General features: G+C 43.2%; 1 protein-coding gene across 1 annotated transcript in view; it reads left to right on the top strand.

The window, feature by feature from the left end:
* The window catches only part of LOC131188620 (transient receptor potential cation channel subfamily V member 2-like), a 43,744-nt gene extending 27,453 nt beyond the window's left edge, over nt 1-16,291 (top strand). The window contains exons 12-16 of the mRNA XM_058163998.1: nt 2,702-2,768; nt 4,457-4,764; nt 6,437-6,561; nt 6,720-6,817; nt 15,934-16,291. Coding sequence (XP_058019981.1) covers nt 2,702-2,768; nt 4,457-4,764; nt 6,437-6,561; nt 6,720-6,817; nt 15,934-16,034 — 699 coding nt within the window. The 3' untranslated portion in view covers nt 16,035-16,291. The remainder of the gene's footprint in view (nt 1-2,701; nt 2,769-4,456; nt 4,765-6,436; nt 6,562-6,719; nt 6,818-15,933) is intronic.
* Nucleotides 16,292-17,138: the final 847 nt, after the last annotated feature.

The following is a 17,138-nucleotide window of genomic DNA, read 5'->3' on the forward strand; positions in this document are numbered from 1 at the left end:
TACAATCCTTTACCAAATCCTTTTCCGAATCTATTTCAAGCAACACATTATACAATCTCTTTATATGCTCCTGGGTCTGATTTCTAATTTGCTTTATTAAATTTTCCTCCCTTTGCATTATACCAATTTTTTGATCTTCTTTCCATCTAGCACTTATTTGCCCATATTGAAACCAAGTATAATTCCTCCCTTCTTCATTTAATACCTGTAATGATTTTAATTGCAATCTACCTCCTTCAGCATACAAAAGTTCTTTATAAGTAATCATTTCCTGTTTCTGTTCTATATTTATATTCTCTATTGCATGTCTAGGGCTCGCCCATATAGGAATCTTGTATTCTAATTTATAGGAATATTTTTTCCAGACCCGCAAAAGAGCACTTCTCAACACATGATTCTTAAAAGCCCTATCCACTTTTTTTTCATAAAATAAGTACGCATGCCATCCATATAACAAGTCATAACCTTCTATATTCAAAATTCTTTCCTCTGTTAAGTTAAACCAGTCACTTATTACTGAAAGGGCTACTGCTTCATAATATAGTTTAAAGTTAGGCATTCTTAAACCACCTCTTTCCCGTGAGTCCTGTATTATTTTCATTTTAACCCTCGCCTTTTTACCCTGCCATATAAATTTGTTAATCCCAATCTGCCAATCTTCCAAATTTTTATCCTTTTTAATTATTGGTATCATCTGGAACATCTATTCTGATTTCTTATTCTATTATATTTATTCCATTCCATTCCATTCTCTATTCTCTATGCTATGCTATGCTATGCTATGCTATGCTATGCTATGCTATGCTATTCTATTCTGATTGCTTATTCTATTCTATTTATTCCATTCTCCATTCTCCATTCTCCATTCTCCATTCTATTCCTTTCCCTTCCCTTCCCTTCCCTTCAATTCCCTTCCCTTCCTTTCCCTTCCCTTCCCTTCCCTTTCGTTCTATTCTATTCTGATTTCTTATTCTATTATATTTATTCCATTCCATTCCATTCCATTCTCTATTCTCTATGCTATGCTATGCTATGCTATGCTATGCTATGCTATGCTATGCTATGCTATGCTATGCTATTCTATTCTGATTGCTTATTCTATTCTATTTATTCTATTCTCCATTCTCCATTCTCCATTTTATTCCTTTCCCTTCCCTTCCCTTCAATTCCCTTCCCTTCCCTTCCCTTCCCTTCTATTCTATTCTGATTTCTTATTCTATTATATTTATTCCATTCCATTCCATTCCATTCTCTATTCTCTATGCTATGCTATGCTATGCTATGCTATGCTATTCTATTCTGATTTCTTATTCTATTCTATTTATTCCATTCCATTCCATTCCATTCCGTTCTTCTGATTTCACAGGGCAGCTCAGAATCTAAATGAAGCCAGTCAATTGCAAGTTACCCTCATTTTAGAATAGAATATAATTTTTATTTGCCAGGTGTGATTGGACACACAAGAAATTTTTCTTGGTGCATCTGCTCTCAATGTACATAAAAAGAAAAGAAAACGGCTTGGTCGTTAAGTGAAGGGGTCACGACGCGAAACATTATAACATTCAGGATTTGATTTTCGTTTTCTTGCAAAGGTCCTAAATGCAAGGACTGGTTTGCAAAGCTATTTTTTCATCCTAAGTGCAAAGAAATTGCTGTACGAGGCAGTTGTCAAATGAGGATAACATGCGAGGGGCCCTTGCGGCTCTCTGAGCTTGCTTGTTTTCTTGATGTTACCTAACTAGCTAACATCATCAGTGCTTAAGGAGTGGCGCAGTGGTTAGAATGCAGTACTGCAGCTACTTCTGTTGACTGCCGGCTGCCTGCAATTTGGCAGTTCAAATCTCAGCAGGCTCAAGGTTGAACTCAGCCTTCCATCCTTCTGAGGTCAGTAAAATGAGGACCCAGATCGTTGGGGGCAAGAGGGTCTCTGTGAACCGCTTAAAGAGGGCTGTAAATGCACCATGAAGCGGTACATAAGTCTACAAGAAACAACCAACCTCAGAGAGCACCAAGGACTCCTCATTTCACCTTTGAGCAGTGGTGGGATTCAGCCAGTTCGCACCACTTCGGGAGAACCAGTTGTTAACTTTCTGAGTAGTTTAGCAAACTGGTTGTTGGAAGAAATCATTAGGGCAGAGAACCGGTTGTTAAATTACTTGAATCCCACCACTGCCTTTGAGCTACAAATATTCTTCGTTATTGAGGACAACCTATATTTATTTATTTCCTGCCCAATTAGCAGTACGTGTGGTGTTAGCAACCTTGGCAATGAACTGGTTTGTTTGTTATTATTCGCAAAGCGAACAAACAAGTCAGTTCTAGAGGAGATCAACCCTGACTGCTCTTTAGAAGGCCAGATCCTGAAAATGGAACTGAAATACTTTGGCCACCTAATGAGAAAGAAGGACTCACTGGAGAAGAGCCTAATGCTGGGAAAGATTGAGGGCAAAAGAAGAAGGGGACGGCAGAGAACGAGGTGGGTGGATGGAGTCACTGAAGCAGTTGGCGTGAGTTTAAATGGACTCCAGAGGATGGTAGAGGACAGGAAGGCCTGGAGGAATGTTGTCCATGGGGTCGCGATGGGTCGGACACGACTTCGTAACTAACAACAACAACAACGATTTTCAAAATGGGCACCCTTTAAGATCCACCCGAGTTTGAAAATCCCCAATCGCCACATGGCTTTTCATTCTCTTTCCAGGCCATCTTGAGGGACCTTATGCACTTCCTGATGGTTTATGTGATCTTCCTCTTTGGCTTTGCAACAGGTGAGTGTCCTGGAAGAAGCACAGGTGAGTGTAGCCGAATTAAGCCCTTTCTCATTTCCACCTGAGCAGGAGGGAGTCAAGGAATGTTCTGCTCTTGTCCTTGGTCAAGGAGATGGTCCAGCTGGCCAGTTTTGAACACCGAGAATCCCCTCTAGGACTGCTGGGCTGGAATTTATATTTATATTAGGAAAGATTTTCTGCGGTAGGTGTACCTTAATTGCGGGGGGGCAGGAGGAGAGTTCAGTTTTGGAGCAAACAGAAGATCCATCAGCTGAAGCCAGGTGGAGACACTTGTTTGAGAAGGGTGGCCATACAAATCAAATGAATGAATGAATGAATGAATGAGTAAATCAATTAATAAATGAATATGTGAGTGAGTGAATGAATAGGTGAATAAATCAGTGAATGAATGAATTAATAAATCAATGAGTGAGTGACTGAGCGAGTGAATGAATGAGAAAATGTGAGTAAATGAATGAATGAGCGAGTGAACGAATGAGTGAGTGAATCAATTAATAAATGAATGAGTAAATGAATGGTGAATAAATGAGTGAATGAGTGAATGAATTATTAAATCAATGAGTGAATGAATGAATGAGTGAGTGAGTGAATGAATGAGTAAATAAATAAATTAATGAATGAGTTAATGAATGAGTGAGTGAGTGAATGAGTGAATGAGCGAGTGAATGAATGAGTGAATGAGTGAGTGAGTAAATCAATTAATAAATCAATGAGTGAATGAATGAGTGAATGAATGAATTAGTAAACAAGTGAATGAGTGCATGAATGAATGAGAATGAATGAGTGAATGAATAGGTGAATGAATGAGTGAATGAGTGAATGGTTGTCCCTTTTTCTGAAATGATATAGGGTCTCCTGCTTGAGATGGGGAGTTGGACTAGAGGACCCCCAAGGTCCCTTCCAGCTCTATTCTGATTGATTGATTGAGAACATGCAGTGAAGAATTCAGAGACTAGATTTCTTGCTATTCTTGATCAATGGTAGTCAACCTGGTCCCTACTGCCCACTAGTGGGCATTCCAGCTTTCATGGTGGGTGGTAGAGGTTTTGTCCGATTCTGAAGCACTTCCCTTTTTTTAAATTTAATTGACTTTTAAAAAAAAATTCATAGCATTATTTAAAAACATTTTCATTAGCTTTTCATAAAATTCCCCATGACAATTTAAATTTCTGAAAATATACTATTTGTATCGCCCATGCATAAGTTTAGTTCACGTTACGTAAGTGAAACAAAATGGCTCTATAGTGCGACCACAAACAAAAAAGCCTCGTCCCAGAATAGCTCGCGTAACTCCCCCCACTCCACCCAGCTGTAACAGACAAGCAGAGCGGGTAGCCGGTGCCTCCCTCCCCAAACCCAATCCACGATGCGCGAGAGGCATGTGAAGACGACGATACATGGCGATACACGGCGCATTAATGTGAAACCGGTGGGTGGTTAGAAAATTTTACTGCTAACAGAGATACAAAAGTGGGCAGTAGGTATAAAAAGGTTGACTACCCCTGTTCTTGATGCAAACAAAACTCAAAACAATAAGATCAGTTAAGAACAACGAATGATGCCTCCAAAGGTCAACTAAGCCCCTTTGGGTCTCCTGCCCTTCAAACTGAGAAGTTTCCCCCCAAAGTCTCCAGAGAAAGAATTGAAATTTCAATGACTCCTTGCAGCTCTCATCATTCTCACCGGGGGCGCTTCCCACTCAGCCCGCAACGCGTCTCACCCGCTCAGCGACGACTCTAAAGACGAGGCCGTGTATTCAGGGCTATTTCAGACTGCCCTGCTGCTCTTCAGGTTCACCATTGGAATGGGCGACCTGGAGTACAACGAGAATGTCAAGTACAGCGACATTGCGATGCTGTTGGTCCTCCTTTTTGTCATCTTGACTTACATCCTCTTGCTCAACATGCTGATTGCTCTGATGAACGAAACGGTCACCAAAGTCTCCGATTACAGCCAGAGCGTCTGGCAGTTGCAGGTAAGGCCCCTCCGATTGGGACGGCGGCCATTTCTGTCCCAGCAGGGGCTAAAATGGGAACCAGATCCAAAGACCCAGAAGAAGAGAAGATTTGTAGCACGGGGTTCAACTGTGGGGTTGTTTGGTGCTCTCTGAGCTGGGTGCTTTTCTTGCAGACGTTTCACAACCCAACTAGGTAACCTTATCAGTGCTAGAAGGGACTCGGGTTTGCCCTATTCATATACCAGCGACTTGCCCTGTCAGTGTCAGTGGGAGTGTTTGTGGTAGTTCCTTGATTAGGCTGTTGTTTAGTGTTTGATTGTCTCATGTTCCCTAGTTCAGTCATGAAATGTCTGTAAGAAAACAATCAAGCTCAGAGAGCACAAAGGACTCCTTTGTTGCCTTCCTTCCCCTCCTCCTCCTCTTCCTCCTCCTCCTCCTCCTCCTCCCCTCCTTCTAGCACTGAGGACATTACCTAGTTGGGTCATGAAACATCTGCAATAGGACCACCAAACTTTATCATATTTATCATCTATCTATCTATCTATCTATCTATCTATCTATCTATCTATCTATCTATCTATCTATCTATCTATCTATCTATCATCTATCTGTCTGTCTGTCTGTCTATCTATCTATCTGTCTGTCTCTGTCTATCTATCTGTCTATCTATCATCCATCTATCTATCTGTCTATCATCTATCTATCTATCTATCTATCTATCTATCTATCTATCTATCTATCTATCTATCATCTATCTATGTAATCTCTCCCTCCCTCCTTCCTTCCTTCCACCACTCTCCCCCCTTCCTCTCTCCTTCCTTTTCTCTGTCTCTCCATCCATTATCCATCCATCCATCCATCCAATTGTCTGTCTGTCTATCTCTCATCTCTCTATATATATATATGTACATCTCTCTCTCTCCTCAATTCTGAACTACAAATATTCATATTCTGTGTCTCTCTCTCATTCTCTCTCTCATTCTCTCTCTCTCTCATTCTCTCTCTCTCTCTCATATTTATAAGGTCTGTTCCAGGGGTGAAATGTAAAATTTGTAAAATTTGTTACTACCAGTTGGTGTGTGTGTGTGTAATGTGACTGAGTGGGCGTGGCCAACTCTTTTTTTTTAACTTTTAAAAGCATTTTTTCTACAACCTCTTCGGCCGAAGAGGTTGTAAAAAAATGCTTTTAAAAGCCTCTGATGATCGCGCGGCTCAGCTGGGATCGCCAGAGGAGCCTGTTAAAAGCATTTTTTCTACAACCTCTTGGGCGGAAGAGGTTGTAAAAAAATGCTTTTAAAAGCCTCTGATGATAGCGCGGCTCAGCTGGGATCGCCAGAGGAGCCTGTTAAAAGCATTTTTTCTACAACCTCTTCGGTCAAAGAGGTTGTAGAAAAAATGTTTTTAAAAGGTTCTGATGATCCCAGCTGAGCCGCGTGATCATCGGAGGCTTTTTTATTTTTACTTTGAAAAGCATTTTTTTTTGGCCAAAGAAAAAATGCTTTTAAAAGTAAAAAAACCCCAAAAACCTCTCATGATCGTGCGGCTCAGATGGACATGGACGGGGGTGGGGGCAGGGATTTTTGCTACCGGTTCTCTGAACCACCCGCCGCCATCGCTACTGGATCAGGCGATCAGGTCCCAACTGGGAGCATTTCACCCCTGCTCTGTTCACTAACCCCTCGATTTGCAGAGAGCCATCGCTATCCTGGAGATAGAGAAAAACTGGATTTGGTGCTGGAGAAAGGCCCAGAGAGCCGGCTGTTACCTCTCCATCGGCTCTGAGGACAAGGAAGACCAGAAGAGGTGGTTTTTTCGGTAAGCTGAACCACCTGCCCAACTGGGGTACGAAACCCGTCATTTCAGAAATGGCCCCTCCCTGGTTCTCTCGAGCATAAAGAGAGGGAAGGGGCCCCTCCGAGATGTGCAAGATTCTGTTATACCGCTACTTATGACTCTTGGGGTCTTTTTTCTAGAGTAGAAGAAGTAAACTGGGAAGACTGGAATGAAAAACTCGACGTCCTCCGGGAAGACCCCGTGGGATCTAACCTCCTGGAGAAAGACTCCTCTTCCGGTAAGACAGGAAATGTCAGGAGTTGGTGCCCACACAGTCTTTGTGGCTTTCTAAGCTGTGGGTTGGGTTTTATGGAGTGACGGTGGAGTGGAGGGTTTCAAATTTTTTTTACTACCGGTTCTGTGGGCGTGGCTTGGTGGGCATGGCATGGCTTATTGGGCGTGGCGTGGCTTGGTGGGCGTGGCTTGGTGGGAATGGCGTGGCTTGGTGGGCGTGGCTTGGTGGAAGGATGCTGTAAAATCTCCATCCCCTCCCCTATCCAGGGGAAGGATACTGCAAAATCCCCATTTCCTCCCGATCAGCTGGGACTTGAGAATAGATGGGGTCAGGGCCAGCCAGAATTTTTACTACCGGTTCTCCGAACTACTCAAAATTTCTGCTACCGGTTCTCCAGAACCGGTCAGAACCTGCTGAAACCCACCTCTGCGTGGGTGGGTTGCTTGGGCCGGAGGGGATGGGGTTGGACTAGATGACCTCCAAGGTCCCTTCCAACTCTTGATCTGTAGTCCTCCAAAGAGACAGTGTTTTCCCCAGAAAGCTGGTTCTGCCTGGGGTGCAACGCCGAGTAAACCGCACACGGAGGTGGACATTTACAAAAGCTTTATTCTGGCCAAAGAAAAGACGCGAGGAGATGACAGGATAACAAGAGTTGGAAGGGACCTTGGAGGTCTTCTAGTCCAATCTGAGGGCAGGACAAGAAGCAACGGGTGGAAACTAATCAAGGAAAGAAGCAACTTAGAACTAAGGAGAAATTTCCTGACAGTTAGAACAATTAACGAGTGGAAAAACTTGCCTCCAGAAGTTGCGAATGCGCCAACACTGGAAATTTTTAAGAAACTGTTGGATAACCATTTGAAGTGGTGTAGGATTTCCTGCCTAAGCAGGGGGTTGGACTAGAAGACCTTCAAAGTCCCTTCCAACTTTGTTATTCTATTCTATTCTATTCTATTCTATTCTATTCTATTCTATTCTATTCTATTCTATTCTATTCTATTCTATTCTATTCTATTTTATGATCATGTAAAGTGTTAATTCCACTTTATAATGCCTTGGTAAGGCCACACTTTGAATAATGGATCCAGTTTGGATCTCTATATTAAAAAACATTTGGAAACACGATCGGGCATCTGGCCTATTTTATGATATTTTCACCCAAATCTGGCACTGCGGGTTTGCTTAAAGATCATGGCGTTTCCTTAACGACAGCCACACAAAAGGTCCCAAAACCAATCTATCTATTTTACAACTGTCATGTCTTGTGACTGCGATGGGCAGGTTCCATTGTGGTCAGAAGGCAAGGACTTAGCTGTTCTGTTTCCCTCCCCTAATACTCCCAACAAAGAGTCAGTCAAAGGCCTTCTTTTCTAGTTTATTTACATCAATAAATGTTCTGGCCACCTCTACCCATGCGCCTGCCAAGTCTCTGGAGATAACTAGGAAATTATAGATAAGGCCAGAGTTACTTATGAATATATTCTTCCCTCCATTGATACAGTTTGCCCGCGCAAATTCACTGCTTTGTCCAAGACAAAAAACCGCCTCCTGCTTTTATAGCCTCTGTGGGTGTCACTCTGTGACTCATCATTCTTTGACTTTGTTCCAACGCCTCCTCTGCTGCGCACGCCACGTCTGCGCAGTCTTGCATCAAGGCAAAATTGTTCTTCGGGTGTTGCCAAATCAGAAGAAGGCCCAGGGGAATCAGGCCTTGCCGGCCCCTCCTCCTCCCCTTGGGTGGGTGCCAGGGAGGGAGAGGGCCCAGGAGAAGCAGGCCTTGCCAGGTCTTCTTCCTCACTTTCTGAATCATCCGAGTCCAGGAGTCCGAGTCCAGGAACCTGGGTCACAACATTAGCTGCCAGGAGTTTTGGAAGAGGGGACCCCCCCCATTCCCCAAAACTGTGTACAGGTAGACCTCAATTTACGACCACAATTGAGCCCCAAATTTCTGTGGCTAAGCGAGACAGTTGTTGGGTTTTGCCCCATTTTACGACCTTTCTTGCTACAGTTTAAGAGCCTAGGTGGTGCAGTGGTTAGAATGCAGTACAGCAGGCTACTTCAGCTGACTGCTAGCTGCAGTTCGGCAGTTCAAATCTCACTGGCTCCAGGTTGACTCAGCCTTCCATCCTTCCGAGGTGGGTAAAATGAGGAGCCAGATTGTTGGGGGGAAAGAGGCTGACTCTGTAAACTGCTTAGAGAGGGCTGTAAAAGCACTGTGAAGCGGTATATAAGTTTAAGTGCTAAGTTGTTAAGTGGATCACTTCAGATATTAAGTTAGTCAGAAGGTTGTTAAGTGAATCCGGCTTCCTCGTTGATTTGTCCAAAGGTCGAAAAATGTGATCATTTGACCATCATAAATACGAGTCCTTTACCAAGCTGCGTCTGAATTTTGATCAGGTGATTGGCGGGTGGGGGGAATGCTGCAACAGTCATACAGGAGAAAAATGGACATAAACCACTTTTTTCAGTGTCATAACCGGTGGTGGGATTCAGCCAGTTCGCACCACTTCGGGAGAACCGGTTGTTAACTTTCTGAGCAGTTTGGCAAACTGGTTGTTGGAAGAAATCATTAGGGCAGAGAACCGGTTGTTAAATTACTTGAATCCCACCACTGGTCATAACGTCTGTTATCAAAATACCCCAACAAAAAACCCAAAGAGGAAACCACAAGCAATAAATCTTCCTTTAAGATTCAGAGGTTTATTTCATGAACAATTTGGAACAAGAATAGCCAGCATAGCAAAGCAATTCCACAACAAAACGTACAATATGAAACCATTGCAATGGGATCCAATGACACATAGCAAGTCCTACAAGGGCTGCTATCGGGCAAATTCCCATCTCAAGCCACATTTCTTAAACCTCCTTTTTTACGCATTCCATAGTTTCACTTCCCTGTCCTTTCTTTACATTCTTACTGACCGTCACTCTCTGCAAACACCCGTGTGCACATCTCAAACCTTTATCCATTGGCTACTTTCAGTTTCCTATCTCTTTTTTTTTTAGTAAAGTTTTTTATTTTTTTTCAAAACAAACACACATACAGACAATACATTTTTTTCTGAACAAAGTATTGGCCGAGTCAAAATTTTTACTGCTTTTAGTTTTTTCAACACAATTAATATATTTCACTTTTCACCATAATATTCTTTCTCTCTTAATTTTTTATTTTATTTTCCTTCTGTTTCTTCTGGTATACAAATAATATTACCGTTCGCCCTAATCTCTAATCTTAATCAATTTTTCTTCCCCCGCATTACTTTTTTAAAATTGAAACCCTTTAAATTAAAGTCAATCATTTTTCTAAAACCTAGCCCCAACTCTAAATCCTCTTATTCAAATATTTTCCCATTTCACAATATTCAAATATTTTCCCTAAATTCCATTATTACAATTATAGATATTCCTTTTCCTAATATAATATAATTTCAAATATTTTTCCTAGATTCTATTAATACAATTATAGATATTAATTAATACTAATAGAATTAGTATTAGTATTTGTAATTTTAAATGGGGTTTTATGGTTTTATGTATTTTAATTTAGGGGCCAAATTTAATAAGTTTATTTTGTATTATATCCATTGATTGTTGATTTTATCTGGCTGTGCACCGCCCTGAGTCCTTCGGGAGAAGGGTGGTATAAAAATTAAATTATTATTATTATTAATAATAATAATAATAATAATAATAATAATAATAATAATAATAATAATAATAATAATAATAATAATAATAATAATAATATTCTTACAATTTTACATCTATAACCCATTCCCTTCCCTATTTTTCATTTCTTTTTTATCAGTTTTCCAAATACTACCATCAAATATATTACTACAGTTCGCTTAAATATATAACATCAAAATCATTCAATTCTATTTCTCAATTCTAATTGTTTTTTTTAATAAACCCAATTTTTCATTCCTTTTCAAATAGATATAAATCATCTTATTCAAAAGTTTTCCCATTGCTCCCTTTTCCCAATATAATATAATTTCAAATATTTTCCCTAGTTTCCATTATTACAATTTTCAATATTAATATTCATACAATTTTACATGTACAGCCCATTTCCTTCCCTTTTTTCCATTTCTTTTTTATCAGCTTTCCAAATACTACAATCAAATATATTACTACATTTCATTAAAATCATTCAATTCTGTTTCTCAATTCCAACCTCTTCATATTAAACAATAAGCAAAGTCAATTTTCCTCTTCACAATACAATATAATTTCAAAGGCTTTAGCTGATTTCCCATTATTACAATAAAAAACATTTCAAGTCTTACAATCACATCTATTAAACTTACTACCATTCATTTATAATTATAGATCCATTAACTACTTCTTTCTCTCTTTATCCCATTATCTTATTTTGTTCTTTTTCCCTTCCCCCCCAATTTTAAAATCCCTTACTCTCCTAATTTGCTCTGTATTTCTATCCGCTCTCCTCCATTTTCCCTTTTCACCTTTCTTATTTTACCACTGTTGATCCCAGTATAATCATTTGAGTTTTTTGTATTTTGCCCCTTCCCCTCGTCTTTTTCTCCTCCTCTCTTTCCAACTCCTCTATTTTTGTCATTGTTAATCCCAATGAAATCTTCGAAGTTCACATTCATTTCTAACCTTTCCCCCTTTTCTTTTCTTCTCTTTGTTTCCTTTTTTCAGTTAATTTTCTCGTAACTCCTCTCTTTTTTTCATTGTTACTCCCAACATAATCATTTAACTTTTCATAATCAATGTCTTTGTCTTTAGTACTAATTTCTTGCTTCTCGTTCATGGTTTCTTTGTCCACTTGGGTATGTTCTAACACAGTCTCTAGTTCATCAGGCTTAGGTTTCCCATGCATTATTATAATCATTTCATTTAATTCCAATTTGAGTGATATACGCATCATTTTAATCATTTCAGTTAGTTCCTGCGCCATTTTGTTGTTTCTGGGTTGTCTTTGTTCCAGTTTTAAGTTTAATTAGGTTCCACCTTCTTTGGTTGTCGAGATCAAACATTTTAAATGAAAACAAATCCTTCTCAAAATTTCCCACAGCTCTTATCACTTTAAGAAACTTTCCCCCCCAAAGTACAAGTTAACTGTTGTAATGTTTTTTTCCACCTGTAGATGTCTCTCTCCAATCCACAGTTCCAATCAACAAGCTAAGAAAATATCCACTTTATATATTAAATCCATGCTGCCAATATTTGTCAATTTACATCTTCTTCTTTTTAATTTTGTATTCCCCAAATTCCCATTTAAAATCCAATTCCAAATCCAATTACCGTATATACTCGAGTATAAGCCGACCCGAATATAAGCCGAGGTACCTAATTTTACCACAAAAAACTGGGAAAAACTATTGACTCGAGTATAAGCCTAGGGTGGGAAATGAGGCAGCTACTGGTCAATGTAAAAAATAAAGATAGAGCCAAGTAAAATAACATGAATATTTATTTGAACGAAAATTGCAAAACGTCTACTCTGCAATTGTGCTGGGAAAGCCCAGGGTTGCCCGAGCATGAAAAAGCAAGAGAAGATAGTAAAGCAATAACCCAGTTCTCAAACCGCTTGTTCCAGCCTAAAGTATAGGGTCAACTAGAAGAGCGATCAGGAGAGAGCTCTGAGGACTGGGGCAGGAAGGCCGCTGAGGAAGGAGGATTCCCAGCTCTAAACAAAGGGAAATCCCGCAGACCCCCACGGGAAGGAAGGGGCAGGCTGACTCACGAGCATCTGGCTGAAGAGCAGCTGCTCCAGGTCGCCCAGCAGTGACTACTAGCTTGAGCGGTTTGACTTCGGCGTAAGGCCCCCACGGGATGCGGCTGGGCTTGCCCAGGTTGGAAGGCAACGGCGCCAGCGGCGGTTTGTTGCTGGTGGCCGGGGCCAACTTAGCCTGAAAGAGTGAGTGCTCGGACCGGGAGAGGTTCTTGGACATGAGCGGGGGCGCCTGCTTGCCGCCTTTGGGGCTACGGCTCGTAGAGCTGCATCTTCTTCTCGCTGTCGGTCAGGAAAGACAGGTTGGTGAGGGACTTCTGCTTGCGCAGGTTCGAGGCCACCGGCAAGCGAGCCTCCACGCTGTCCGACTTGAAGACCTTCAGCTCAGCCGTCTTGGGCGCCACCCCGGCGGGGCCTTTGGGGTTGGCGCGCTTCTGCATCATGGCCTTGCTCCCCTCGGACGCCGCCTTCTTGAAAGCCTCCTGACGTGGTGGTTGCCTCCGCCGCCGCTGCTACCGAGCATCTTCTTCCCGCCTGCAGCGAGGAAACCATTTAAAGCCCAGCTTCTGAAGCACGGAGGAAGAAAGCCCTGGCGGTGCAGTGAGGCGGGCGGGGGGGCGGCAGCCTTCTCGGCTGACGCCGGCATGTCGGGAAACCCTCCTCCCTCAGCCGAGAAGGCTGGCGGCTCCCCGCCCCGCCCGCGGACCGAGCAAGCCGGTCCCAGTCCAGCTGAACGGTGAAAGCGTCGGCCGAGAAGGCTGGCGGCTCCCCCGCCCCGCCCTCTCACTGCACCGCCAGGGCTTTCTTTCTTCTCCCTCCGTGCTTTAGAAGCTGGGCTTTTAAATGGTTTCCTCGCGGCACAGCCTGGCGGGAGTTACTGCGGACCTGAGCCAAGCCGGTCCCAGTCCAGCCGAACGGTGAAAGCGTCGGCCGAGAAGGCTGGCGGCTTCCCCGCCCCGCCCTCTCACTGCACCGCCAGGGCTTTCTTTCTTCTCCCTCCATGCTTCAGAAGCTGGGCTTTTAAATGGTTTCCTCGCGGCACAGCCTGGCGGGAGTTACTGCGGACCTGAGCCAAGCCGGTCCCAGTCCAGCGAGCAGTGGCGGGCGGCGCTCGGCATGTCGGGAAACCCTCCTCCTCAGCCGAGAAGGCTGGCGGCTCCCCGCCCGCCCGCGGACCGAGCCAAGCCGGTCCCAGTCCAGCCGAGCGGTGGCGGGCGGCGCTCGGCATGTCGCTTTCACCATTCGGCTGGACTGGGACCGGCTTGGCTCGGGTCCGGCGGGCGGCGAGCCGCCAGCCTTCTCGGCTGAGGAGGAGGGTTTCCCCGACATGCCGAGCGCCGCTCCGCTTTCACCATTCGGCTGGACTGGGACCAGCTTGGCTCGGGTCCGCGCGGCGAACTGCTCAGCCTTGGGCAAATCCCGGCGGACGATCTCGCCGCCTCTTTGGCGTCTCCTGTGCGGGGTTCCCGAAGTACATCGAGACGTAGACTCGAGTATAAGCCGAGGGGGCGCTTTTCAGCACAAAAAACGTGCTGAAAAACTCGGCTTATACTCGAGTATATACGGTAAAAGATTTGTGTTGCAAGGCTTTTGCATTTTAATTTTTTCTTTGTCCTTCCTTCAATGGTCAAAAGTTTTAAGGTTCCAGTCGTCTTCACAGCTATTTTGGGTTTCTTTTTCTAATAATTTAATTTCTTCTTCTAATAATTTAATTATCTTACAACTTCTGCAGGCAAGTTATGGGACAACTTGCCTGCAGAAGTTGTAAATGCTCCAACACTGGAAATTTTAAAGAAAATGTTGGATAACCATCTGTCTGAGATGGTGTAGGGTTTCCTGCCTGGGCAGGGGGTTGGACTAGAAGGCCTCCAAGGTCCCTTCCAACTCTGTTGTTGTTGTTGTTGTTGTTGTTGTTGTTATTATTATTATTATTATTATTATTTTTATTGAAAGAGTTTTAAAAAACAAAAACATTTTCCCCCTTTCCCCCCCTCCCAAAGGTCAATCACAAGGTATTGTTATACATAAACCAAACATAGAATAAAATTTTCCCTTCCAATCCAAATAACCACATCCAAAGCTTTTCATCTCCCAACCCCCTCCCCATTACATAAAATAACTTTCTAATTATTCAAAGGCAATCTGATATTTCTTAATCTGATATCTGTTTTGTAGATAATCAATCCATTTTTTCCATTCAATTAAATATCTTTCCTGCGTATTGTCTTTTAAAAACGCTGAGATTTTAGCCATCTCAGCCAAATTAATAACTTTCAATATCCATTCTTCTATTGTAGGTATCTCTTCTTTCTTCCAGTATTGTCCAATCAACAGTCTTGCTGCTGTTATTAAATTCAGAATCAATTTAGTCTCAATCCCTGTACAATCCGTTATAATTCCCAAAAGGAAAAATTGTGGCAGGAACTTTATCTTCTTCTTCAGTACATTTTGAATAAACCACCTTTGTTGTTATTATTATTATCTCTACTCAAATTCTAGACCAAAAATCAAGTTCTGTTTCGGGCTTTAACACTTTAAACTTCCGCTTTGTTCTTCTCTCTCCATTAACATTCCCCAATGCTCATTAGCTGCTGTTTCTTTGCTGGGGCACCTTTAACAATTTAAAAATATTTCTTTTTTACCTGTGAGCTGGCCAATCACTCACCTTGTACCAGTACTCAATCCAAATCACCACTCCTGCTCAAAACTTAGTCCGGTTGCCCCAGCTTTGTGGTGGCTGCAATGACTGCCTCCCCCTGCCACCGAGTCAAAGAGTTTTCTCTGACCTTCAAGGAATTTACCTGTTCCTCTAAGTCGTCCGAGGTGTCCCTCCTTCTTCTCCATCCCTACAGGACAGATCTACAAGACCCCTTACAGCGGTTTGTCAGCCCAGAATTTTGCCAGGCTCATGAGAGCCCACTAATTCCTGACGGTATCGCCGCGACGCTTCCAGTCAAATTTATTTCTCACAGTTTCAATGTTCTGTTTCCAAATAAACCTCAAAACTACATACTTTGCAGAAAATGCGGCACACAAGTCAGCATATTAGAAATCTGTCTGGTACATTTTGCAATTGTGTTAATTTAAAACTTTGGTTCAGTGAGGCCTGCAAGCCCACTCCTTGTCCAATGGATATATTCCTCCTCACACTTTGAATGGTCACTAAATCAACTGTTGTAAGGACGACCGGAACACTGTAACGGACATAAATATGAGTCAGTTGCCAAGTGTCTGAATTTTGACTGCAACATTTGTAAGTGTGAAAAAAGGGGAGAAGTCACTCTTTCCCGGGGCATTTGTAACTTTGAACGGTCACTAAATGAATGGTCGTAAGTCAAGGACTGCCTGTAAAACTGTGCTTAATTGTGGTTAACTTGTGGTAATCACTCGTTTTTTGACTTCCATGTTACTCCAGAGTCGAAACTACGGGACTGGTTGGCTCGGGCAAGGTCTCGCTTCTCTTCATTGGTGGAGGAAGAGGAAGAGCGGGTGTCGCTGCACAACTTAAGACCTTAGGAAGAGAGGAATCCCACCCCCCCAGAAGGAAGGATGGATGGACAGATGGAGGGGCGTCTCAGCCACAAAAGGACCCGCCACAACTACTCTCTGGGGGAAAAGCAAGGGTGGGATTTGGTGCCTTTGGGAAGGATTCTGCCCCCCCCCCGTCACAATTGAGGCAGCTCATAAGTTGTCTGAGAGGGAAACCCAACAGAGTTTAGCCCTTCTCCTTCTCCTTCTCCTCCCCTCCCTCCTTCCCCTCCCATTCCTCCTCCTCCTCCCAATCCCCCTTCCATACCCCCTCTCTTCTCCTTTCCCCTCTCCCTTCTCCTCCTGCCCCTCCCCCTCTCCTTTCCCCTTGTCCTCCTCCTCTCCCCTCCGCACCCTCTGTCAGGGTTCCGATGGAAGCCCTAATTAAATCATGAGTCTCGAGCCAAATGTCAAAAGAAGTCCAGTTATAGTGAAGCCAGCTCTGACCCTACGTAATTTATGCTGCAATTATGACCCTGTTTCCCTCCTCCCCCCAGGGTGTGTAATCAATCACATTCTCCAATGGAGCAATTTTGGCTGCTGTAGGTAACCCTGGGATACAGCCTTGAGAAAGATAAGCATGGAATGTGCATCTGTCTTTGCCTGCTGTGCCATTTTGCTGGTTTCTCATCCCCACTGGCCTATGGCAACTCTGAGAGCAGGCCTGGGATGCTTTGCTAGTTGACACCCTCCCCCTTTTCCTCCTCCTCCCTCCGTCCTCCTCCTCTTCCTCCCCTTTCCCCTCCCTCTTCTCCCTCTCCTTCTCCTCCTCCTCCTCGAAATCAGTCACTGGCTGAAGTATTGGTGCCCCCAAGTGAAGTTTGACTTCCTAGACCTGCATTACCTACAAGAAGGACTTCTGGCAAGGGATGGGCTGCATCTCCCAAGAACCGAGAAGAACTTATTTGGAAAATGACTGACTCAACTTATCAGAAGGGCTTTAAACTAAAATGGACGGGGAGGGTGACCAAAGCTTAGGATCTATAGGACCAAACCCCAAGCATAAACCCCAAGACAACCAAGAGGTAATGAGTGATAGGAAGGAACAAAAACTCAGGTGCAAAGTACTGTAGTAGATGTAGGAAGCGTACT

Source organism: Ahaetulla prasina, chromosome 1, assembly GCF_028640845.1.
Source record: "Ahaetulla prasina isolate Xishuangbanna chromosome 1, ASM2864084v1, whole genome shotgun sequence".
Classification (NCBI taxonomy): domain Eukaryota; kingdom Metazoa; phylum Chordata; class Lepidosauria; order Squamata; family Colubridae; genus Ahaetulla; species Ahaetulla prasina.